At 43.3% G+C, this 27,995-nt stretch overlaps 1 protein-coding gene across 1 annotated transcript in view; it reads left to right on the forward strand.

Annotated features, from left to right (window-relative positions):
- Positions 1-27,973, forward strand: part of LOC117227878 (zwei Ig domain protein zig-8) — a 93,015-nt gene extending 65,042 nt beyond the window's left edge. The window contains exons 3-5 of the mRNA XM_033483421.2: positions 361-589; positions 3,822-4,121; positions 14,222-27,973. Coding sequence (XP_033339312.1) covers positions 361-589; positions 3,822-4,121; positions 14,222-14,322 — 630 coding nt within the window. The 3' untranslated portion in view covers positions 14,323-27,973. The remainder of the gene's footprint in view (positions 1-360; positions 590-3,821; positions 4,122-14,221) is intronic.
- The last annotated feature ends 22 nt before the right edge of the window (positions 27,974-27,995 follow it).

The following is a 27,995-nucleotide window of genomic DNA, read 5'->3' on the forward strand; positions in this document are numbered from 1 at the left end:
TGAAAATGCCGTCGCCGTTTCAATCTCGTCGGCAAGTCCGAGGCATGTTTTATGCTCGGGAATATTTACGAGGTGAGGTCATTCGTCGCCGGAATTCGTTATTCTTATGCGTCGAAGTGCTCGTTAAAGTGCCGGGTCGGTGCAACGGTGGCAAGAATACTATATAGAATACTAATCGCAGCCGTCGGCCGTCGAACGACGGAAGAAAATAAGGGACGGAAAAATAAGGCGAAAGAATATTCCGCGTTTGATGTCGCGTCCGCGGTCGCGACGTCTCGTTATCGGCGAATTCGCTTAGGCGATCAGCCCTGTCGGCGGAACGTCGGAACTGATTCTTCCTTTGAAATTCCGTTTGCGAAGGTGTCCTGGGTCAGAGCAAGGGATATACACATCCTAACTGCGGGGGCGTACACCTACACGAGCGATCAGCGATTCCAGGCACTGCACGGGCAAAACAAGGGCCAAAGTAACGAGTGGTCCGAATGGACGCTCTACATAAAGTGGGCGCAGGAGAGAGACCAGGGATTCTACGAATGCCAGATATCGACCATTCCCGTCAAGTCGCATCAGTTTCGCTTGAACGTCGTCGGTAAGTCAACAGCCTTTGTCCAAACGTCGCCCTGCTAACAAGGGAGCCCACAATTCTCATGAAACTTTGCACAGCTGTCCGATAGAACAGATCCAAGAATTTTTAGCCGTGTTTCATTTGTGCGCGCTTTTCTTCTTTTTTTTTACTTCAAATATTTGACCGACGCGATAACACAATTTCATGAAACAATTTCGTAAAATTAAGGCAAAGCAGTCGTGCACGTTTTAACTCTTTGAGGCACGGCGGGATTAAAAATTTGCTATCTTATCGATGCACGGTAATGTATGGTGGGACATACAGTAATGTCTCCCTTACTGACGCTCAGGTTGTGTACGGAAATGGACAATTTGGGAAGAGGGGATACGATTGTTCGAACCTTGCGAGTCGTTTTTATAGATGTTGAGAATCGATAACCGTAAAAGAACGAGCGACAAGGCTCGAACGATCGTATCTTCTGTTCCAAGATTGTCCACTTTTGTAGACAATCTGAGCGTCAATTAGAGACATTACTGTATTTTTAGGCTCACCTCGAAATATTGCAATAGCTGCATTCGTGAATCCACGTGGCACGATGGGACTATTTGACCGAATAGTAAACAACAAATTGAATTGAATTATTATTATTTTTTTAATGCTTTTATATCGTGCGATTCCTTCGTTAATAAAAATATAGCAATTTCGTTTAATTTAAAACGCAGTAAAATTTCTGTGCTACATTGATCTATTTTATTTTCTAAAATCCTGTGCCCCAAAGAGTTAAAGCGCAATAACTTCTTTAGCTCATTATCCGCCGCAATTCAAAGATACAAAAAAAGAAACTAAATTAAGGTTATTATTATTATTATTTCAATCTGAAGTTTACAATGATTTCAAACAGAATAGAATTCTTGATACTTTCATGGAGCACGTGATACGTTCTCGCTATTTCAATGCCTGTATTTTATTTAGAAGTTCAATTTTTTAAAAGAAAACAATTTGAAAAATTTGAAAAATTTTGTCTCAAAAATGAGACATTGGTGGATAATGTGTTAAAGCTGGACTAAACGGCTCGAGTTTCTTTTAAACGTTAAAAGATAAAATGATGACAATAAAATCGATGAAAAAATACCAGATTACAGCAATATTTACCGGAATCGATGAACGTAGTCCGATAAAAAGCGCTAATCGGTCCGAAGCGCTTGTTAAAAACGGGTCGGTTTACTAGCAGTTTCGCGAGTAGCCCGGAGCCGTAATAACGCCGGCGACTTTATTACGTGACGTATAATGATAAATGCGCGAGATTCAGCGTTATCTCCGTTATAACACTTGTTCGAGATGCACCGTAAACCCGTCTTATTCTTAATTGTTCGCGGGGAACGATTCCCCGGCGATCCGGGAATGCGCCGCGTCATGCCGTGGGAAACGTTCGGTCCATTAACGACTCCACAAAAGTAGAAACAACCTAATTGCCGAGATTGCGGTATCGCGTTCGTCCTCGTTAGAACGATCGCGATGAATCGAAACCGCGAATAACAGGCTCCGGGCTCGTCATGTTTCACGAACAGCCGAAGCCTCCGGTTCTTCGCCGAGAAACGCAGCAAAAACGGACAATTTGGGAAGAGGTGACACGATTATTCGATTCTTGCGGTTCATTTTTATGCAGGATGTCCCAAAAATGTCTCGTAATCCGGAAATGGCGGGTTCCTCGGGTCATTCGAAGCAACTTCTTCCTTTACAAAAATGTTCTCCGAGGCATCGTTAACGAGTTATTAACGAAAAACAGCGACCAATAAGAATTCAGTACGGCTGACGCGAGGCGGCCCGGCCAACCAGCGCACGAAGCCCAGTTCCGCTCATTGGCTCGGTCGTCTCGCGCCAGCCGAGCTCGCCTCTCATTGGTCACTGTTTTTCGTTAATAACTCCTTAACGGTGCCTCGGAGAAAATATTTGTAAAGGAAGAAGTTGCTTCGAATGACCCGAGGAACCTGTCACTTTCGGATTGCGAGACATTTTTGGGACACTCTGTAGTTACGAATTGTCAACATCTATACAAACGAGCTGCAAGGCTCGAGAAATTACCGTACATCTGGACTTCGACCGCAACAAATTAACAGGCCTAGTTGCCGATAAAACCAACAATTATCGAAATAGCTCAGAGCGAAAGATCAGCAAATTTAGAACAGAACACAAATTATTTAACGTCTTGAACAAGCCTTTGAACAGAGCTTTGAACGAGTACAGTAAATTCTCTCCAATTGTCGCTCTGCTTGCGTAAAAAAATGGACAATTTGGGAAGAAGAGATACGATTATTCGAGCCTTGCGCATCGTTTTTATAGTTGTCGACAATTCGTAACCATAAAAATAAGTCGGAGGCCACGTGACACGATTCGAAGGCAATTCGGAGGCCACATGTCACGATTCGAAATTAGTACAGTAATTTCTCTCTAACTCGCGCTCGGATCTCTCGTTTCTACAGTTGTCGACAATTCGTAACCACAAAAATAAATCGGAAGCCACGTGACACGATTCAAAGGCAATTCGGAGGCCACATGCCACGATTCGAAATTAATACAGTAATTTCTCTCTAATTCGCGCTCGGATCTCTCGTTTCTACAGTTGTCGACAATTCGTAACCACAAAAATAAGTCGGAGGCCACGTGACACGATTCGAAGGCAATTCGGAGGCCACATGCCACGATTCGAAATTAGTACAGTAATTTCTCTCTAACTCGCGCTCGGATCTCTCGTTTCTACAGTTGTCGACAATTCGTAACCATAAAAATAAGTCGGAAGCCACGTGACACGATTCAAAGGCAATTCGGAGGCCACATGCCACGATTCGAAATTAATACAGTAATTTCTCTCTAATTCGCACTCGGATCTCTCGTTTCTACAGTTGTCGACAATCCGTAACCACAAAAATAAGTCGGAGGCCACGTGACAAAATTCGAAGGCAATTCGGAGGCCACATGCCACGATTCGAAATTAATACAGTAATTTCTCTCTAATTCGCGCTCGGATCTCGTTTCTACAGTTGTCGACAATCGATATAAAAACGAGCCGCGAGGCTCGAAGAATCGTGTCTCCTCTTCCCAAACTGTCCATTTCTGGGGACAATCCGAGGGTCAATTGGAGAGACATTGCCGTATTTCCTGGCGGCGCGAGAGGCCGGCCGCCGCGAACACACCGAGAGAGCGATGTTTATCGAGAGAGCCGAAAGAGAACTCGATTTCGTTTTCCTTTTAATTCCAGTGCCGACGGCGACGATACTGGGCGGTCCAGACCTGTACGTTGGCGCAGGTAGCACGATAAACCTGACGTGCGCTATACACTTCAGCTCGGAGCCGCCAGCCTTCATCTTTTGGTATTACAACGAGAATGTCTTGAGCTACGACAGTCCCAGGGGCGGCGTCTCGGTGATAACCGAAAAGGGTGGCGACATCACCACCTCCTGGCTCCTTATCCAGACAGCACAACCCTCGGACTCCGGGGAATACAGCTGCAAACCCAGCAATGCCAATACGGCGTCCATCAAAGTTCATGTACTGAATGGTGAGTGTTTGCACGCTCGATTACCCGATCCCGAGCCACCGCTGTTCTCCCGCGAAAGTATTAAACGGTGTCGTAAATAATCGACCGTTCCTCTCGCGGGAACGATAATCGTCCCGCTGCGCGTCTTCTACGATTTTACATGAAATTTCAATAGTGATTAACACCCGCGCCCTTATTTATGTACGGGCAGCGGCGGTGTTAGCGATACATCCCTCCTGGCGAAAAGCATGCGTTCGGTACACACATACATGTACGCCTCGTTCTAGAACCGCCATTAAAATCAACGTAACGCGTGATCCGACATAAAACTTCAACGCTGACGGTCGTATTTTATGAACATCATTTTCGTTAATTATCAGCGGCAATGTAAATAATACGTCCGCGGCGAACGGTATACGACCGAACGTACCAACCTTCGTTGTAATTAACGCGTACGATATTTCCGTTAATGATGCAGGCGAGTGCGATGATAAAATTCGTCACGTGCAATGAAAATGTTAAGATTGAAGCGATATGCGCATGGGAAAATGTTAAGATAGAAGCGATATATATAGCGTATTTCACTTTTATCTTAATGTTTTCATTAGACGTCGAGAATTTTATCGTCGCATTTGCATGCCGACTGTAGTGCTTCGTTAATTGCAGTTCAGTTAATTTGACCGACTGCAGTCGGTGACGAAAGTATTCGAACAGTGTTTGAAAAATGTTTGACTTTCTACGGGATATGTTTAAATAAATTTTTAATGAAAACTTTGCGGTATATTAAAGTAGAATATATAAATGTCAAAATGCAAGAAACTTTCGATTTAGTGTAATACGTTGTCTACGTAATTAAAAATATATTAAGGAACATCCAATTTTCGTGTAACATAAGTATTCGAACGCTTTACAAAATTCAGTCGGAAAGTTAGAAAAATAGATTGTTTTATTAACTTTTATTACTAATTTTATATCTCTGTTGTTTGACAATTTGTTTCAAGAGGATTGACATTTTAAAAATCATTCTTTACTTATGTTCGATGATGTTTTATATCTCTATTTTACACGACTTTATGATTTGTTTACAGTATGTATGTTTTTTGTTGCAACTCGTGTGACCGAATTCACGTCACGGGGATAGACAGTCATGAATAAGGCACGAGTAAATAATAATATAAATAATAATATATAATATAATATAAATATAATATAATATAAATATAATATAATATAAATATAATATAATATAAATATAATATAATATAAATATAATATAATATAAATATAATATAATATAAATATAATATAAATAATAATTTATATTAATTTGTTAATGCATTTGAAGGAGTTTGTAAAATTAGAATGCAGTTTTGGTCTCCGTTTACCCGCTAATATTGATGTAACATGGGAAAAATCAACCAAAAATGCATTCTAATTTTACAAATTTCTTCAGAATAACATTATTAACAAATTAAGATAACAATTTATATTTATACGTGTCTTACACACGACTGTCTATCCCCATAAAGTGAATTCGGTCATTCGAGTTGCAACAACAAAAATACATACAATAAACAAATCATAAAATCGTACAAAATAGAGATAAAAAAGCAAAAAAAACATCGATCTTAAATAAATACTTATTTTTAAAATGTCAAACTTCTTGAAACATCTTGTCAAACAGTGCAGACATAAAATTAGTAATAAAAATGAACAAAAAGAATCTATTTTTACAACTTTCCGACTGAATTTTATAAGCCGTTCGAAAACACTTACGTTGCACGAAAAATTCAATGTTTCTTTATATTTTTTTCATTATATAAACAACGTTTTAAACTGAATCGAAAGTTCCTCGCATATTGACATCTATATACTCCGCTCCAATATTTGTCCCTAAAAATGATTAAAACTAAGAAAATCGTTTAGGAATTACTTCACAGCGACCTTTGTTATTCGAAGTGCGAAAACAGCGTTGCGACGCTTTGTCGCGCGTTTAACGATTTTATATTTTCCCGACGCTGCACAGGCGAAATTTATAATTGTCCAGCAAAATATAAACGCCCCCGCGGGACGGATTAAAATATTTATAAAACGATTGCACCTGCTATCAATCAAGCCGCGTCTCCCAACGGTTCGGGGATCATTCATTCGACGTTATCGATTATTTAAACGCTTTAATAAATAACTGCTGCGTACTTCGTTAATTGTGACGTGCTCGATTGTGTCGTCGCGCGATCAATCGGTCGGCAACCTAACGTTTCCAGCGGGAGCGCTATTGGCACTCGGCCGGGGAACAATGCGACGATAGATAAAGGTAATGTCGTGCTCGGCGAACGGGTGTCTTTTGAGTCGTACACGCGCGGCGATAGGGGCGGTGAACGCGAAACGATCGGCTTATTAAAACTCGGCAATTACGGAGTTGCAAAGTTTTCTCCGTTTATTCAATAATAGGGCAACAGCGGCGGCAGCGGCGGCGGCAGCGGCAGCAACAACGAGAGCAGAGCGTACAGGAAACGAGTTTCGAAGCGGCAAGAATGTTTACCCGTTCTGCTCGTCGTTTCTACTCCGATACGAAACGCCCCGGCCGGAATAGTTTCGTTAATGCGCATTTCAAACGTAATTCCCTGTGATTTTCATTATTACGTTCGCGGCTGTAACAATTCCCCGTTCCGGAGCATTTTTCATCAGCATTTTTCTACCGAAACTTTCCCAATGTCCGCGCGTAATCACAGAATTTTCCAGCATACTTCCGCGAGGTCCGCCGCCGGCGGCGACTGCGCGAAAAGTTGCCCCGTTCTCTGTTGTTAACGGCCGGAATTCTTCGTCGGCCGCGTATCGTCTGGTCTCTCTGCACACTGCACACTGCACAATACATACATATTGCACACTGCACACTGCACGTTGCACATTGCACATTGCACATTGCACATTGCACATTGCACATTGCACATTGCACATTGCACATTGCACACTCCACAATACATACTGCACACTGCACACAGCACAATACACACTGCACACTGCACAATATGCACTACACACTGCACAATACATACTGCACACTGCACACTGCACACTGCACACTGCACACTGCACACTGCATAATACATACTGCACACTGCACGCTGCACGTTGCGCACTGAACAATGCACACTGCACACTGAACAATACACACAGCACATTGCACAATAAACTCTGAATACTGCACACTGCACACTGCACAATACACACTGCACACTGCATACTCCACGCTACACAATATACAGAGCACACTGCACAATAAATACTGCACACTGCACACTGCACACTGCATACTCCACGCTACACAATATACAGAGCACACTGCACAATAAATACTGCACACTGCACACTGCACAATATATATTGCATACTGCACACTGCACGCTGCACGCTGCACACTGCATACTGCACATTGCGCACCGCGCACTGCGCAGAAAGCGCAACGCCTTGGATTCCCGAGGCTGACGATAAGAGGACCGTCGATCGCCGTCGACAAATTTCGTCCATGTAAATCACGGTGCTTGCCGGGTCACGGAATTCTTACGAACTTCGAGCAGTCGTGCCCCGCCTCGGCCCGACGGGCGCGCCGGACCGAAATCGAGCGGAAATTGCATTTCGATCGGTCGCATAAAATACTTGGCCGTCGTGCCGCGAGCGACGTTTAACGAAGAAAGAACAGGCAAGCGCGGCACATCGATACGGGCCTTTGGAAACTCGCCGTTCCGTGCCGCGGGAAAATATCACGGGAACTTGCCAAAGATATTTTCGCGATACACTGTCCCTCGCTAAAGTCGTCAAACTTTAAATGTTCCAAGCGAACGGGTGAATATTTTGGATATCTTTGAAGTTCCGGAAGGGGGGGGGGGGAGAGTATCTTTTCAGCATAAATAAATCGATTTTCTTGTTCTAACGTTCCGACGGCTCGGGTTCGTTGCGATGCAGAGATTGTTATGCGACTATTTAGTTCTGACAATTAATTTCAATTTTTACGCGATTCGTTAATGTTTGTGGGAAGTCTGACTTGTCTAGAAGGAGTAATTAGTACAATAAGTTCTCTATAATTGACGCTTACATTGGATGGACAATTGGACAATTTTGGACGAGTCGACAATTGGACAATTTTGGATGATTTGACAATTTGACAATTTTGGATGATTTGACAATTTGACAATTTTGGATGATTTGACAATTGGACAATTTTGGACAATTTTGGATGATTTGACAATTGGGCAATTTTGGACAATTTGACAGTTGAACAATTGGACAATTTTGGACAATTGAACAATTGGACAATTTTGGATGATTTGACAATTTGACAATTTTGGATGATTTGACAATTGGACAATTTTGGACAATTTGACAATTGGACAATTAAATGGACAATTTAGGAGGAGAAGATAGGATTATTCGAGCCTTGCAGCTCTCTCTCTCTCTCTCTCTCTCTCTCTCGTTTTTATATTTGTTGACAATCGGTAACTATAAAAACGAGTTGCAAGGCTCGGGAATAATCTCTCGAATAATAAATATCTCCTCTTCCCAAATTATCCAGTTTTGTGCACAATTAGGGAGAATTTACTGTACTCAGTTATATTTTTGTTAATAAACTCCGCCATTCGAATTTTAACCGTCGGATTTATTAACACGTAACATAAATAAATCGTAAACGAAGATTCTATTCTTAATGTTTCACTCAGAAATTCGAAATGGTTATGTACATACAGAAACAATAAAGCATCGCGCAAATAGTACACTTAACAATTCAAATATATATTGTGCATGTTGTTTGCGGTATATATGAGTATATCATGCTTATCTGAATCGGCTATCTTGTTAAATTAAGCCCTTGCACTTAAGCACTCGTGACAAAGATTTGATCTATAATCAACTAAACGTGAATGCTATTTATATTTCTTCTAAATATTCGATTCTTCTGTTACTATAATATAGGAATGTAAGTATAAATGAAGACATGTAGGAAACAAAAATGGCCTCGTTCTAACAGGGAAATTGTTAACGACGACGAAGTGCCAATCAACGCAGATGCGAAAGAAACGATAGCGCAGGGAGTTAATTTAGTCTATTAGTCGGTACTTGTATCGTAACCGGATTACGTTGCTACCAGTTATACCTCGTTATCATTAGGAATACAACGCCGCGGTAATCCATGCTTTCAAAACATTGATTTGGTAATTGAACATTAGGCGCGGCTATTAGCATTTCGAATGCGAACAGTTCAGTTTCGTTATCGAAGCGACGAGGTGAATTTTCCGCGGGTGCGTTCGAATATTTATAAACAAAAGGACGAGAAGTTGGAAATATAGAAATACATAATAAACGGAAATAGAATTTTATTATTGAAAAAGCTGGATCGAAAACGATCCCAATTTCACGATTGACGAAAACAATGAAGAAAGCATTTATTGTCGAACGTGCAACAAAAGCGTAAATTGCGATCGAAAATCACAATTAGTCCGATGCGTGTATCACAATGCATACATGTATGTGCTGTACAAAATATGTGCTTTCGATTTAAATTAATTTTCATCGACTAAGTGTTATCAACTAATGTCACCAAATTTAGAAAAAATGATTATAATTACTGTAATTCGAGATACAATAATCGGAACAACTGTAAAACATTTCTTAACACTTAATATTCGAATTTATTATTTATTATTTATGCGAATTTATATTTATTTCTCGTGCGTATTCGCATATTTTCACGTATATTTCCTTTTATTTTCGTTCATACTTGGCATATTTTTCCAACTAAAATGTAACATGAATTTTGTTTATTCGTCACGCACAGACATCTGCAGTCTAATTATCAATATACCAAAATTATTACAAATAGTAACAACGTCAACAATATTATTAGATTATACTGTGTTTATGACGTCGAAGCTTTGCAGAAGGATCGTAAACGGAATGCGCATATACGCACAATCTCTGAAATGCTCGTAATTGAATTGATTACGAAAATGCAGATTTACATATATTCGTTGATTGAATTCTATCGTTTGTACTGCAAACTTTCGTAAAATTATCATGAAATTCATGCAATCAATTAATCCGTAACTATTGTCAGACTATTTTCTACCTTGTGCGAAATAATGAATTAAATTAAATCACGTTAAATCTAACATAATTGTAATATATTCCCCGGCTGTATAATAAATTATTACGCGTGCATATAAAATGTCTCTCGCAATTACTGATGAAATTCCGAAAATGATACGTGGACTTTTATGCGAAATAAATATTATTTGCACCGGCTGTACGACGTAACAATGATACAAAAATGTACTTCTTCTTTAATAATAAATTAAAAATAGCGTAGCAAGGTCCTTGACTCAACATTTACGGAGCACGAAAAACAGCTGTTTCATGTTAGTTTATAAAAGTAAGAGATGATAAGACATTATTAGACACTATTAGATATTAATATAATAATAATAATTAAACATTATTATCAATAAGATAATATTATTATAATATATTATATTATAATAACATTACTATTTATAAGATAATATTCCGATTTTTAACAAGTGTTATCGTAACATTTGCCGCAAGTAACATATAAATTGACTAAATAACTCCTAAATCCATCTTTACGATACGAAAAATCGTGAATTAAAAAATTAGTGAATTAATATTAAATTCCTCCGACGTCTTCCATATTTTGTATAATATTGCTCCCGACAAATTTGACCGTAAACGCATAATATCCGCAGTCCGGTAACAGGCGAGCGAAGCAAAACAAATCGGAGCTATTAATTCGAAAAGCAAGCGTAAATGCAAAATTCTCGGAATCGCATGAAAAGTGAAGAAACTAGCGCGCGCAGCATCGCGAAACCGATACGAGCAACGAAGTCGGTTATGTTTTATTCGAAAAGGGAGCCGGTAGCATTATGCTTAGAAAACAGCAAAGAAATATATTTAATTGGAAGCCGGCCGTGATTTAAGCAATTCACGGAGATCCGGCTGCAACGTAAACAAACTCGAGAGCTTTCCCGAGCTTACATCTTCCGTGGAAAAAAAAACCCTGTTACCCCACCAGTTGGCAGCTGCTGGTTTCGTTAAAGTCGAACGACCGAGTTGCCCGGCTGTGTTAAAAACTTCCGCGAGCAGAGAGGCAGCCAATACGGGGAAAAATACGGGGCTTTAATTAATTTTCGTATCCCCCGTGCAATTAATAACGAGCTCCGAACTGGCGACCGTCGCTAATCGCCGTTAAATTTATCCGAGTTACATGGTAACCCGCGCTACGAGACACTTTCGTTCTACTAAAAGTCTCTAATAACGTTCCCGACCGAGCCATTCTTCGCTGAATAAACAACCAGCTTGCCTCGAGTATTGATTCGCCGTGCGTGCAAACAAAATTGCATTTGCTATCTTATTCCGACGAGAAAGAGTCCCGAATGTTGCTATTCTTCGCTCTCTGTGCTCCGACCGTTTGTTTCCGAAATTTTATGAAAATCTCGTGTTCGCGCGATTCAACGTCACGCGTTCCTCGGGGCGAAAATTTATTCGTTTCCTTCTCGTAAGATTATTTATAATAGTGGCGAATCAATCGTCTTTTCTCATATCTTATTCTGAAATTTATTTCTCTGCAGATAAAACTTAATTCGTTGATTTAATATAATAATATTATTTATTAATTATTATATATATATATATATAATTATAATAATAATAATAATATATTATTATACAGGGTGACCCAAAAATGTCTCGCAATCCGAAAGTGGCGGATTCCTCGGGTCATTCGAAGCAACTTTTTCCTTCACAAAAATTTTCTCCGAGGCACCGTTAACGAGTTATTAACGAAAAACAGTGACCAATGAGAGGCAAGCTCGGCTGGCGCGAGGCGACCGAGCCAATGAGCGGAACTGGGCTTCGTGCGCTGGTTAGCTGGGCCGCCTCGCCTCAGCCGTACTCAATCCTTATTGGTCACTGTTTTTTCGTTAATAACTCGTTAACGGTGCCTCGGAGAACATTTTTGTAAAGGAAGAAACTGCTTCAAATGATCTGAGGAACCCGCCGTTTCCGGATTGCGACGATTATTATATTAATTTAATATAATAATATTATTTAATATAATATATAATAATGATAATGAATGAAGTATTATCTCGAGAATTTACGCGCAATCATTTGTAACGTATTATAATTTCGTTCGTCGTAAAACGTAACGATCTCGAAAAGACAAATTATTACGTTGATGTAGGTCATCTCTGTGCACGGAGAGACATTCTTGAAACTTATCTAACACTTGCCATACGAGAGTTAACGGCGTCCAGGATGCAGCAACGTCTCGATTGCACCGATGCGCTGGAATCAAAGTGGAACTCCAATTATACTGAAACTGACAGAGATTACGCAAGTTCTAATAACTGAGGCTCCCCCGTAATGGAAGTTCATACAGTTCCAGCGATTCGGATTGTTCGCGGTTAAGTGCGGCGTGATGCGAACGTAAAATTAGTCTGCGATCACGTGGACGAAAAAAAACTGTCCCTCGGAAGTTCGTATCGTTACAATAATTTGCCGATTGGACACATTACGCAACTTACGAGGAGTTGTCATTGAGATACGTAAAACGATATTCAATTATTATTATCTTGTGCGAAATGAAATGATATTTATTAAAGCTCGCATATTGTTCGGAGATGAAAGTCTCAGATTTAGTAACTCTGTAATAAATGTTTTTAAAAATCTATTTCTTAAGTAACATATTACTTGCTTGTGTTCTTTCTGCTGCATAAAAAATCGTTTTTGAATATTGAGTACACGTGCATACAGAGTAATAATTATGTTAACTCATAATTACGTTAACACTCGGAAAGGGGTGATTTTTGTGATTATTTGAAGTATAATAACTTTTTCCTTAGCGAAAATGCCATCCGCGGCTTCGTTAAAATATAAATAAATTTCATAATGTTAAAATTGTTTTGAAATTTTTCCTCAGATCGTTTGTGATAACTTTCTCCTTTACAAAAATTTTTTCCGAGCCATCGTTAACGAGTTATTAACGAAAAACAGTGACCAATGAGAGGCGAGCTCGGCTGGCGCGCGGCGGCCGAGCCAACGAGCGCGCGAAGCCCAGTTCCGCTCATTGGCTGCCTCGCGGCTGGCGGTCTCGCGTCCAGCCAAGCTCGCCTCTCATTGGTCACTGTTTTTCGTTAATAACTCGTAAACGAAGCTTCGTAGAACATTTTCGCTGAGGACAAAGTTACTCCAAATCACCTCAGGAATCATTCCTTTCCAAGTGTTGACATAATTATGAGACACCCTGTAAACATACTTTAAGGGGATATGGTAAGTCATGATCAGACACCGGTCGGGTCACAATATCAGATTATGTATCCGTATATCTTACAAATTTTTAAACTTTTTCTCTTGAAAACGAAATACATTGAAAAAATATTAGGTCAGCGTGTAAACGCATATTTTATAATATTTAAAAGACGATTCGAATGAATATTACCGAGAAAAAGTATCGACCCTCGTGCTGCGGTTACCGGGTTATTTTGACCCAGCTTACTTAAATCGTGACTTAATTATTCAATTTTCAGCGATCGAATTAAATAAGATACTTTTACTTATTTATTTATGGATAACAAAAATCCTTTACTTTGCAAGGATGATTACCAATTAATCACGGATAGTAAGGACTTCATTAAGGACACTAGAGAAAGACTAATAGTTCTCCATGGTGCATCTCCAAAAATATGTTTTAGAAAGTTGATGCACAAAGCAGAGAACCAACAATTTGTCAACAATTTTGTTACTCGCAAAAATGCTATTTTTATTGCAAAAGCAATAACATATAATCGTTTGAATAGCTTCGCCTAGAACGTGAAATCAATCGAAAAGAATTCACTTCTCCACCAAACTAAGCTACAATTTTTCCATCATTATCCTTCTTTTTTATCATTACACGTAGCGTTTTCTCTATAAAAAAAGAAAAACAAGCCCATACCGAGCAAAGCGAACGCAACATCGGTCAGCCGGTAGTCGATGGTAGTCGCTGGAACAGAATCCGCCGAGGCGAACGAAATTTTCTTATAAAACAAACGACCCCGTCTTTGTTACAGGCGAACGACCGGAGGCGATGCAGACCGGAACGGCGGGGCCCATTTTATCCTCGAGCTGTCTTGTGGTGTCTCTGATCATTTTGTACATATCGTCGATGTAAAAGGAACGTCGAACGGCACGAGCGAGCGTCGCCGCGGCGTCGCCAACGTCCGGATTCGATTCTGTCGGAGCACGTTCCCGTTCAATTCAGCCCACTGCCCACCTGGACCCCCACCTGTGTCAGGACCGGAACGGGTAAAACCTATAAAACAAACAGAAAAGAAAAACACACGCTGAAACTCAGCTCCTCGCGCCTCGCCTCGCCCTCGACGCCGACGCACACAAGAAGGAGACGCCGCGCCGGGTGTCGGCTGAGCGAGGCAAAACACGAAACGAGCAAAAGTCGCGCGGTAATTGCGATCGTCGGTGAATGAGTCGGGAGAGAGATGATCGTCGTCCAATGGAAGCGGAGCGGGGCACGTTTCCGGCCGACCCGTCGCGAATACGAAACCCCGGGAGGTCCCAGAGCGACGCGGAGACTGGAAGCGTGAAGAAGCTCCGGGATCGAGAGGATCGGGAATCGTATCTCGATTGATCGGTGTTTAGTTAAGATGACACGTCGACGCTAATACCGCGAACGGCGGCGGCGGCGGCGCGCGGAACGGGCCCGACCCGGCCCGTCGGAGCTCCACAATCCGCTCCGCGTGAAACCGTTCCGCGGAAGGCGTAAAATCGCGGAACGACCGCCTCGCGGCTCGCTTTTACGACCGGTCGAATCTCGAGCGACGCGGGGCGAGTTCGCGCGAAACACCCGTTCCTCGCCGAATGAAACGTGACCCGACTGCGCGACCCGTCGGTTCCGGGACCCAAAGGTTGCCGGCTCGCGGCTGTTCGGCTGTCGTGAAAGTTCCCGCGGAAGAATCGGCGAGCCGTCGATCAATTGCTCGCGATTCGCGCCTCGCCGTCGTCTCGGAAGCCGCGTCGCTCGACGTCGCGTCCGCCTCCGACGCGGACTCCCGTGTTCACGATCGCCGACGCGAACGACGGCCAAGCCGATCGAACGGTAAAAATCGAGCGGATCGCGGCGGCGTTAACGTCCGGGCTCGGAATCACCGTCGACGCGTCCGCGCGTCATTATCGGTTCGCGTACAAAAGCCGCGCGCGGCTCCATTTCCGGCCGATTAATACCCGGGATCGCGGGCATCCCGCGATTCGAAACAATTACCGTGGCAAATTATTATTGCCGGTCGCTTGAACTAATCTACGTTCTTTTTTCGAGCACGCGGCATTCGGTCGCGGGAACGGTCGAGGTGCCCTAATTCCGCGCGGATCGGGCTGCTGCTCGCTGGCCCGGCTTATCGATTCACGTTATCGGTCGGAGCCGGATAAATTTGGCTAATTATTTGTAACGAATTTAAATTATTCCCGGCTCTCCCGGTCGAAACGCCGGCCTTCGCCGACCTGAATCCGCTTCGGGGCCGAAACGCCGCGCCGTTCCGCTCCGTTCGCCTGTTAAACCGAAGAAACGAGGCCGCTTCTGCTCGCCTCGCGCGTTCTCCTACGCTTCTCCGAAACCGGTTCGGAAACTCGTTTTCCATTCTCTGTCGCGTTTTCATCGTTCCCTCCTCCGGTATACACGCGGTGCGCCGAATCATTTAGATTTACGACCGGTCGAGAAGTGTTCGCGATCATCTTTGTACCGTTTCAAACGCGTCGACCGCCGCGCGATTCGCACAGCGGCGACGTCATCGCTCGTCGAGAACCGGCCCGTCTGTCTCCGGAGTCGGATATTAAATCAAATGAATCGGACAGAGGTTAAATTACGCGGGGGCTCTTCGCGAGACTTCGCTGAGAAAACGGGGATCGTTCGGCGCACGAGAATTTTCATCGGCGACGGATGACCGGCGAGAACCTTCCGCTGCGTCTACGCGCTCTCGTTCGAGATGGACACACGAAACAGTTTACAGGTCGATAAGGAACTAGGATACAGTAGAACTCTCTATTCTTCCGAGCCCGGTGGGGAATTCGTTGATCTGGACAGCGGGATAATCAGTGCGACAATCGCATCACGGCGAAGATCGACAACAACAACGATTCTGGCCGATCGTAGCTAGACGTCACTCGGCCTAAACAACAGCAGAGAGTCACCGTTTCCTTTTAACTTGCTGCTGACGAGTTCCGGTTGATTGGATATCACTGAAAAATTTGTTCGGACAAGCTTTATTATTCCCTACTCAGTCTGGACGGGGGAAACGCGCATGACGCGTCGTCTTCGCGGCGATTCATTTGCAAACCGCTCCGTTCGAAGAAGACGAAACGAGAGTTCGTCGCGATCAGCGTGAACTGATCATATTATTAATACTATTATTACTGAAACAGCAAAAGATTCGTTGGTGAAATAGAGCGTATCGGTTACGCGGTTTTGTAATAATTTCGCAATCGTGACTCAAACATTGCTTTCGTTCGGATATAAATCTGTAACAGCTGTTGTTTTGCTCGTCGTCGAACGAAACGTTTAGCTGAACGTGAAACGATTTTAGGAAACAGTGACCGCGATTTAGTTTGAGAACATACACACTTTTCGCATTCTTGTAGAACCGGTCAAATTTCTTGTAACGTTTGGATGGACAATTGGACAATTTTGGATAATTTGGCAATTGGACAATTTTGGATAATTTGATAATTGAACAATTTTGGAGAATTTGACAATTGGACAATGTTGAACAATTTAACAATTGGACAATTTTGGATAATTTTACAATTGGACGATTGAACAATTTGACAATTGGACAATTCTGGATAATATGACAATTGGACAATTCTGGATAATTTGACAATTGGACAATTTTGGATAATTTGACAATTGGACAATTTTGGACGAGTGGACAATTGGACAATTCTGGATAATTTGACAATTGGACAATTTTGGATAATTTGACAATTGGACAATTTTGGATAATTTGACAATTGGACAATTTTGAACAATTTTGGACGATTTGACAATTGGACAATTGGACAATTTTGAACAATTTTGGACGATTTGACAATTGGACAATTTTGGATAATTTGACAATTGGACAATTGGACAATTTTGGTCAATTTGACACTTGAACAGTCATATGGACAATTTTGGAGGAGGAAATGCGATTATTCGAGCTTGCAACACGTTTTTATATTTGTTGACAATCGGTAACTATAAAAGCAACCATTGGTTTCGTTCGGATATAAATCTGTAACAGCAGTTATATTTTGCTCGAACGAAACGTTTAGCAGAATGTGAAAAGATTTTAGGAAACAGTGTCTACGATTTAAATCGAAAACACACACACACATTTCGAATTCTTGTAGAACGTTCAAATTTCTTGTAACGTTTAAATTTTTAACGTAATTCCATTTAATTTCAACGTAAAGTTCAGGCGAACGCCGCGCTTCATTTCGCGAACTCGCGTCGAACGAACCGACGGAATTTTGAACTCGAAGTTCCGTTAATCGATCAGCGAAATCCCGCGAAAATTTTGTAAAAAAACCAAGATACCGCGTTCAGTAATTCGTTGAGGATGCCTCCTGTTTGCTTCTGGTAGCAGGATCGCCGAAGACGACGCGTCGTATGCGCCGATAAATTGGGAAGAGCATGAAACGAAGGGCTTTCGAACTTTCGCCGACTCGGAGCCAGCCGAACAGAAAGTTCCGGAGGGAAAATAATTTCCAGTTGACGGCAGATAATTTCCCAATCGTTGGAACAGTCCTCCGGCCGATTTAACCGAGAACATCGAAGCGCCTCGGATCGATCGATCGATCGATCGATCTGTCCGAGTACACGTGCATCGCGCTGCATGATTTCGCGCAGGCCGCGCGAACGGACTCTCGGAGAAGATCGTCGACGGGAGAACGAGGAAGGATAAAGCGAAGATGGACGAACGGCGCGAACAACAATATTCGAAATATTCGAGCGAAAGAGCCGGAACGTGGATCGTGGACGCGGCTGCGGCGTCGTCGCCCGGCGAAATCGGCTCTCGAGCGGGTATTAGCGTCGACGAGCGAACACGGAAAACCTGTACATAGCGTCTGTATCATATAAATTGTGGCCGGGTGATGGTAGTTACGTGGCCGACGACGCGACGCTGAGCGACGCTGAGCGACGCCGAGCGACGCAAAACGGCCGAGAGAGCGCGGGGTGCACGGCGCGCACGTTGCTTGCAACGCGTCACGATGCTTGCACCGTTCCGCTCTGCTCGGCGACGCTCCGCGCGCGGAACAACCCTCTCTCACCTGAAAACCGGTGCGCGGCACGGATCTAGTAATCGCGTTTACCGCGTGAAAATCGAGTTTCCCAGCCGGCGAAGTGGTTCCGAGCGAGCCGGCTCCGCGAAACTGCAGGACCGAGCCCGAGCTTCTTCGGCCTGCCCGGCTCGCTACGGAGGATCGAACCGAGAGGATCGTGGCTTCTGGGCTCGCCGGGGACAATCCTCTTGCGAGAAGGCACCCTAAAAAATTCACCGCTGCTTTCAGGCCGGCGCGGATCTAGGATTTCCGGCGACCCCCTTGGAAACTGGGCGCGACTGCGCGACAGCCGGTTTTCGATCTTGCTGACTGAATTTTAGTTTTCCGGGTTGGGTGATCGGCTTTTTGATTTTCCGGGTAAATGATAGGTAGGTTCGTGTGAACTGCCGTTCACGAGGGTTCGGACACTTGAGGAATGCTCACGGTTCGCGTGCTGATGCTGTAACGATGTATTTAACAAGTTTTTAGGACAAATTATTGTAGTAAATTCTCCCTAATTGGTGATCAGATTGTGCGTCAAATATATGGACGATTTGGGGAGAGGAGATGCGATGGTTCGGAAATTGTGCATTTTTGTGTGCAATCTGAGCGTCGATTAGGGAGAATTTATCTGTATTCGTTGAACAGACAGCGTTCAGTACGTCTGTTAAAATTTTCTTCTTTTTTATTGGATCATTTCTACAACTGTTTTCGAAAGTGAGAAAAAGAGATTCGATAATAGATTTTAATATACCGATCTAATTTCCTGCACAAATTCGAGTTGCCAATCTTACAATCGTCAAGCTGGTCCAAATTAATAACTGTATTCGGTTAAAATAGAGTATGAAACGTATGAAATGTATTGCGATCATAAGACAGAACGAAACGAGAGATGAAATCGTCTTAAACTTTGACAGTAAATACTCTTTGACATAGTAAATATTCTGTCACTTCAATTATTTCGTCAATGTGATCTGTTATCGCGTTGCTCGCGTTCTTCTATAGTGACATAATATTCGAGAAACAACATATTAAATAATTAACAAACGCATCGACTGGAAGTCGTTTCGGTGATATTCGCAAACACACGGGTATCTGAATACTTTTGAACGGTAGTGTACGTTGATTTTGTGCATCATTCGAATGGTGGTTTTGCTGGTACTTTTTACGAGAAGCATATTTTAACTACGAACATCTTCTTTTTGGTATTTACATCGTTTGTAACTAATGTAATTACGGGTTTCTTTACATCTCATTTTCCTCTTACAACTGATTAGGGATCGTAAAAAACAGTTATCCTTCTTTGTGTTTACATTCCATTCGAACTTACATGTACCTGTAATGAAATAGTCGTTTCTGTGTCCAATTAGTAACTGTAATAACTGCCCTATAAAATAATAATTGCTCTAACCGTGACCTAACTCTTAAATACTTCTTTAACGCTAAACCTATCGAGTGCTAAAAGTGATCGCCGCGCGTTGTTCTATAAGAATAACAAGACTGAATTTATTTTGACGTTTTATCAATTTCATTATCATTTCATGTATGCTCGAATTGGAAATCTATTCAATTATTTCCTATAAAAATGTCTTCATAACATCAACGATCGTCAAATAAAAAGAAGAATTTTCATACTCGATCTATAAAATGACTATAGTCGATGATATTGTATGGACAATTGGACAATTTCGGGCAATTTGACAATTGTACGGTTAAATGAATAATTTGGGAAGAAGAGATGCGATTATTCGAGACTTGCAGCTCGTTTTTATAGTTCTTGACAATCGGTTATTATAAAAACGAGCCGCGAGGCTCGACTAATCGTGTATCTCCTCTTCCCAAATTATCCAAATTTATGCAGAATCTCATTGTCAATTAGGGAGAATTTACAATATTTCGATTCTCAGTCTCTGGTCGAAATTCTGTACCTCTTGCGACACGCGCTTCAAACGAAACAATCAACTTCTTTTCCAAACAACTGTCTATTTATTAACGATTATCCGAGCCCCGCGGCTCGTTTTTACAGTTGTTGACAATCGGTAACTACAGAAACGAGCCGCGTAAGTCTCTCCGCTTCCCGAATTGTCCATTTTCGTGCAGAATACGAGCGTCGATTGGAAAGAATTCGAGCTCGTATTTCTGCTGGTCGATAAGTTACCGAGCCGCCGCGAAAATCCAGGATAGTTTAACAGGTCGGCGAACAAAAGTAGCCAGGCGTTCTAACCAAATGACGCGATAAAATTTTGCTTTCGCAAGCCCGTGTCCGCTAAGTTAAAGAATTAAAAGTCATGCCGCGCGAGTCGTCGAGTAATCCTCGAGCACGATTTAGGTTCGAAGCCGACCCAGTTTCCGGGAACTTTTTCCATTTGCCTCTTATTTCATCAAGATTAAATTAACCCAGTTATGTTAACGACGCGATAAGGAAACCAGGGCCCGATGAGGAGACCCAGCGAACGATCCTCCGACGGCGTTTCCGCGAATGCGACGATCCCCCGCGATTGGTCTCCGCCGCAGCTGCGGCGAGCAGCCGGTGATCGCCGAGCCGATCGCCGCGCCGCGCGACTTTTAGACAATTCTCAGCCCTGCGAGCCCTGTTACCGGACCTTTTTACTACTTTGTACATTATTCCTTCCTTTCAAAGGCTTCCCCGTCAACTGCTGCTCCCCACGTGACACTGCGAAAAAAAGGGCCGCGTCGCGAGGGACGAGCGTAATCGCAGGCCGGGATCGGCGCGCGGCTCGGCGCACCGCCGGGAACCCGGAACCGGCTCGGCACGCAGGATAAATAAGGAAATAAGAAAAAAAACGTAACACGACTGTTTTCACTTTCTATTTGTGTGTGTTTCGATGTGATATCCTCGCAGATAACCCGACACAAGAGTATCGCGCGCGGCTCGTTCACGCGCCGAACACGAACAATCGAGTTCCTTCCCCTCACTTTTGTGTTCCTACCACGGTGTGGCGGTCGTTTCTCCGATTTGGATCACGCGCGAGTCGATCGAAAGTGTCGGAGCGGACCTGAGAGGAGGGAAGAGACACGGAGAAAAAGAGAGAGAGCGAGAGAGAGAGAGAGAGAGAACAGAGAGAAGTACAGTGGTTAACGAAAATATTGGAGCAGTTGGATTTCTTATTTTCAGCACATAAAATATGTATGTCAATCCGAAATGTTTAAAACTATTTTGTGTCTATAGCAAGAGCGAAATCTCAAGATTCTTTTAATCGAATTAGAAAATGATTCAATCATATATACGGTATTTACAACATATTTATTTGAGCACCAAAGCGAAGCACTTTAAGCAAAGCTTAGAAACAAACTTTGCTATGAAAAGTATTCGAACGCCGCAAATACTGTTACATTTTCACGTGTTAATATTTTGTAGCACCTCCATTTTCATTAACTACCTTTTTTAAACGACGTTCCGCACTGTGTATTAGCGTTTTTATGAAGCTAGAATTGAGTAGAATTTGAATCGAGAATTCCATATTTCTGTTACTTTATCCATTAACATTTGTTTTGATGCATTTTGATATTCATTTAGTCTTTTTCCGATTTCTGCCCGCAGGCGCACAATCGGATTAAGGTCCGGGCTTTGTGGGGGAGTGCTTTGGGTGCTATGGGGTGTATTATAAATGATCCATTCTTTGGCGATCCTAGCTGTGTGCTCGGGATCGTTATCTTGTTTTTAAGTAAAAGTCTTCCAGTAATCCCAGTTCTCTGGCACTGTCGTTCAAATTATTCTTTAAAATATTTAGCGATTTTATATTTATATTTACCGAGCGTACCATCGTTGAACACTAATTTTCCGGTCCCATTAGCCGCCATGCAGCCCCATATCACCACCATATAAACTCCATGTTTAACTGTTTGCTTTAAATGCGTCGCTTGCAACTCTGTATTTGGTTCTCGGCACACATAATTCCGACCATCTGAACTGAAGACATGAGATTTCGATTCGTCCGAGAATATGACTTGAAGAAGCAAGAAGCAAGTATTTTTAACGATATAATATTTTGCGATACATTATTTTGCGATTTATTTTTTGATATAATATTTTTATCATAACTTCTTTCGTTGATTTGCTTTATTTACGTAAAGCTTCTTTATTGACACTCTGCCGTGATAATTATTGCCCCATAGTAATCGCCGGCATAATCAGGGATGAACTTGCTTATCAAACATTTCTTCAACCATATTTATTAATTTGAGACCAGGAGTTGCAGGATCCTTTTTTATATCGCGAATTATAGCGTTCTCTTCTCTGCTTCTTCATTTTTTCCGACGACCTGATCGAGCTGTATCAGCAACGATTCCTTGATTTTCAAACTTCTTTATTACGTAGTGCACCGTCGATTTACTCCTGTTTACAATATCCGCAAGCTTGATGCAAGATTTTCCATCTCCACGTAGCTTTAATATTATTTCTCGTTCACAGTTTCGCGTTTCCGACTTTTTTCTAATCATATTCATCATTACACCGCACAACTGTACTTTATTCCTACTTAACACGTTCCGTGCCACGTGTATCATCGATGGTACACGCTTGCATGTTTACTTCGTGAACTGAACAAATTGTTTACAAGAAATTTAGAACCGAAGAATCAATTTCCACCGCAAGAATGGGCGTTGATAAGTTTTTGTTACGTTGTTATGTGTATGAGAATTAATAATTGCACGTAATACATCAAGTTTTAGTAAAATATCAAAGTGTGAAGATTCGAGTAAAAAAAGCTCGGCACGGAACGTGTTAAACGATCTCTTACGATCAACTAAATGCTCCTTTATTTACATTCGATGCTAATATTTACATTCAGCGTTGCGACATAAGCCGAAGTTCGAAATAACTTCGAAGCGTTCGAACACTTTTTTTTACCCATTCCTGGCGCGCGTTTCAGATAAGCATGTCGCAAACACTGTACACACGATTGGATCATTCTCTAATTTTACTAAAACACATAATCTTGGGACATCGCTCTTGCTGCAGACGCTAAATTGTCTTAAACATTTAATTATTCGTATTTTATTCATGTCCGGATACTTCACGATCTAAAAATAAGAAATCCAACCGTTCGAACACTTTCGTCAGCCACCGGTTAGACAGAGCGAGCAGGGAGAAAGAAAGGAGGGTGCCAGCCCCGCGGCATGAGCCAGAGTTCCCGAAGTTTTCCGAGGGTGAAACGGAGGTTGATACACGCGGCCAAGTTTAACACGATGATTGCCGCAAGCTGCCGCGGCGTTGTCGCCTTTTCTTGCGAAACTGGCAGCGATTGTTAATTCCTGCCCCGACTTCTGGCGCCGTTCTCCTGTTCCGGAGATCCGTTTCGTACGATTTTTTATCGGAACACGGAACGTCGGCGCGCGACTGACGCAAGAAAGGAGCTTCTGACAGCAGTCCCCGCCTCGTTGACGTAAACTCGAGAGAGCCGCGTCGCCGTCGGACGCCTCGAATTCTGCCATCCATTCGCGAGCCGCCGCGAGGTTCATTTTTGGGTCCGCGAAACTTCCTAGTCGAACTTCTAACAAGGGAAGTCGGCCGCGCGACGCACGCGTTTTCAGCGTGACACGGTGCTTCGCGAAACAGTTTCTTTTCCCGTTCCGCGGGCGTCCGCTCGAAACGGCCGGAAAACTCGTCGCGACGCGGCGACGGAAAACAGCGTATCGCAAATTACAGCTCGATGTTCCGGTGTCTCCGATTTTTTTAATAACCGATTCCCGCGGTCAAAGGTCCGTCGAAACTGTTCCGAAGCATTTTTGTCAGAGGAGTTCGTCGAAACGGATTACCCGCGCGATATATATATATATATTTTTAAATATAATTTGTTTGGACACCGTGTTTGAAAACGCGGCGCAAACAAATATATTTGCCACGGTTGATGGGTTCCCGAGATTAAATTCGCTGAATTCGCTGGTCGTATTTGCCCGGCGAAAGCGGTCGGTCGCGTGTGCGCGACAAAAATAGAGAACCTGTGATCGTTTTTTTTCTTTTTCGGCGGCAGCGCTGTATCAAATTAAAAGCGCGCCGAAATTGTCGCGCGTCGACTTCCTCTACGAAGAAGAGTTTGGAGAGACCGTTTTGCGTGAAACACCGACTTATAGATGAATTCGTTATCTCCGATTGTTCTTTTCTTTGGACGACAATGTGCTTGGCAATCCGCGGACGACGAGAATGGCAATCGCGGAACGAAATCGCGGAACGCGCTCCAGCCGCGCAGAATATCGGCCGCCCGATTCCGTTTGAAATTTATCCGACACGCGATTGATAATGGCGATCGCTTTTAATGAAATTTCGGTGAAATTCTGTTATATTATCGTGGCCGGTGATCGATCAGCCGTGACGGCGGATAAATATTCGAGCAGCCGATGCGGCGGCGGCGGCGGACGCTATTTGTTTTGGGCCGCGCGTTAACAGCGGGATTTAACAGCGCGCGGCATATTTCAGGGGTTAATAGGGCTTAAACGCGCGGCGTTGTTTTTTTTCCGGGCCGGGGATTTTTACGGCGGCATCGTCCGGGGGGAAAATGAAATTTACGGGGCCGCTCGAGTCTCTCGTCTACGATCGCGACAGCTCTTCGCGCTTGCCGCGCGAAGCGCCGATCCGCGATCCTAGTTTCGCGACGCGACGAAGATCGATCACCTTTGGCTCGAGAGAAACATTCTCCGTGGAGAAACAAATTCATTCTGTTCTCTACCGGCTGCGGCACGCAAAACTCGAATTGAAACGAATGGAGCGTAGAAAGTTTCGGGCGCTCACGGAACGTTCTCGGAGACTTTTCAGATTCCGAGTTTTAAAATGTTTGCCGAAGTCTGCGGGGAGAGAGGTCTTGAGAGCGTGGACTCGCGGAACGAATTCGGGCCGGGAAGCTTGGCAGCCTTGATCTTGAGTCACTTAAACATCTTGAATATTTCACCGTTCCTTTCGAACCGCCTGAAAACCTTCGCGGCACTTATGAACCCGTGGAACGCCGGCAGAGTCTTGCGGAGCGTCAAAGGCGCCGGCAGTTTCCGAAACACCGAAATATGCGGGGCCCTACTGAAAGGGCTCGGGAATTGCAGTTTAAAGAACGATCTCGTAATCACGGGGCTACGAGATTAAACGGGATTCAATTTTACGTAGCCGATCGTGCGCGAATCGCGCGTTGAATCGTGAACGATGCGAGAATCCAAAAGGGTTTCGCGTTGTCTTCGAAATCGTGAACAATTGTCGTAACAAGGCTTCCGCGGTTTTTAAGGGAGGCTTCGAGAACTCGTGCCGATTCGGTTAGATCGATTCTTATCGTTGAATCGCTGAATTTAAATCGTGGAGAACGATTTCTTCGGAACAACGCATCCGCGGTGTTCGCGCTGCGGATTTTGTGCATTCTAAGGGCAAAGCTCACTCTTTTTTGGGCAAAGCTAGGTGTATGAAGTTTCAAACACTGGGAAGATTGAATTGATTAACATATTTCTGACTTTAACCCTTTTGGTGCCGAGCAAAGATATCGTATCTATGCGAGTAATATCGGACCAATTTGACGGAATTTGCTACGGTTTGGAAATAGGCTCGTAAAAAGCAAAGTAAGAATGATATTTAGAAAATTCGAAAAAAAGCATATTACGAAATAAAGGGAGAACAAAGTAACGCCAATTCTATTTGAATATTTGTTGAAAATCATACGAATAACATAAATGTGAAACAGAGTGAAATCAATTCTCTTTTTAGGAACAGCATTTGCGCGTAAGAAAAATCATCGTTTGATCACAGCTTTGTGTAGATCACCCAGTATGAAGTATAGATATTGCACTTGTAACAAAATAATTGATATCGGATTAGAAAACTAAAGGATATAAAAATAATGACAAGATGCACGGCAAGCGTCAGAAAGATCTGCTACGAAACAAATAAATGGGAGTAGCTAATATAACGTTACCGAAAACAAAATTTTAATATTATTATAGATATTTATATTTCGTGTTATCTGGCTATTGAAAATGTGTAATATTTACTTATTGTTACTCGCACAAATAATTTATCTAGCATTGACGCTCGCTAATGCGTACACCAATGCATCTCGAATAGTTAGGCGCCGTCGAATACGCAACGATATATCGTCGGTCGGCACTAAAAGGGTTACATTTCTTTCCAGAAAAATAAAATTGGCATTCATTATATTGGTACGTCCGCGTTCACTTCGATGCTTAAGCGTTGCCAACAATTACGTTAACAAAACCCAATTCTTCGACTTGAAGCGAAGGAACAATTTTTACGCGTAACTTTTACGCGCGCCTCGCAGTTTGTCGCAGACAATTTTTACTTCGCCCGGCGATGAGCAGTCTGCTTGCCATCCGGCTGCAGACGGAAGCGTTGCCGGGACAATAGTTCATTCGCATGATTTCCCGATTCCCCTGCATCTCTCGGCGGGTTCGTACACGCAAGTGTCCGCGGAAATTGCCAATAAAAGAGGCGAACAAATTCGAAGGAAGCGGACGAGGATCTCTATTCCCGCGACTCTGAAAAGTAATCGGTGTAAGCATGATCGTGAAAGGGTGGTCGATCTTTCGGAAGCGAGCGGAGAAAAAAAGAAGCGGTCGCTTTCGGCGCGGCGCGCTGTCGCGCGGGCTTTCCGAGGTCGAAACGCCGCGTTTCACCGGGTTTATGAAACGCGAAACGAGGTAAACGTCGGCGGGGACGGCCGAGGGACGAGGACGGCGGAGGGCGTACGAGAAGGGTCGCCTGGGTGTTCGGGGGACAGGAAGAAAGAAGGGCGCATTGAAACAAACTCTCTGGATTTCGTTCGTTCCGGCTGGCCGGGCTCGTCCCGAATTGAATTCCGGCCGCGAATCGAATTCGATTCGAGGGGTCGTCGTGCCGGGCTTCGATTTTGCTCCCCTGACCGTGCACGAATCGCTTTGGCCTCTCGCTGCCTACTTTGTTCCGGTGTTCGCGGTATTTTCGTCCCGCGAAAGGAAAAGTGATACCGCCGGATTGGCCCGTGAACGCGCCAGAAGAACAAGCGGGAAAGGTTGGTCGGTCAACGCGGCGGAAAAAGCGAACGTCAGAGCTCTTTTCCCTCTTTTCTCTCTCTCTCTCTCTCTTTCTCTCCCTCTCGTTTCCTTTGTTTCTATCTCTCTTTGTGAACTCGACTGGCAGCGGACGCGAGTGACACGACGTTATTCGGCCGCCAACTGAGCCGGGCTGCTTGTCACAACGTAGCGAGACGACCGTTTAACTGTGACGAAAGAAGGTGAAATGACACTGAGAGAGAGAGAGAGAGAGAGAGAGAGAGAGAGAGAGAGAGAAGAAAACGGCGTCAACACACTCGGCACAGCCCGTAGTTACTTAAATCGACGACGCTGAAGCGACGGGCGAATCGAAGCGAGAGAAAGAGAGAGAGAGAGAGAGAGAGAGAGAGAGAGAGAAAGAGAAATGGATACATGAACAGAATCTGTAATCGCAGTGATATCGTTAGACTAGATAGGTATATTATTGTACATACTATAACATTACGATGTTTACTAAATAAAAACGTTGAAAGGAGGGTGTCGGAGATGCCTAGCGTA

Source organism: Megalopta genalis, chromosome 8, assembly GCF_051020955.1.
Source record: "Megalopta genalis isolate 19385.01 chromosome 8, iyMegGena1_principal, whole genome shotgun sequence".
In the NCBI taxonomy this organism is placed as follows: Eukaryota; Metazoa; Arthropoda; class Insecta; order Hymenoptera; family Halictidae; genus Megalopta; species Megalopta genalis.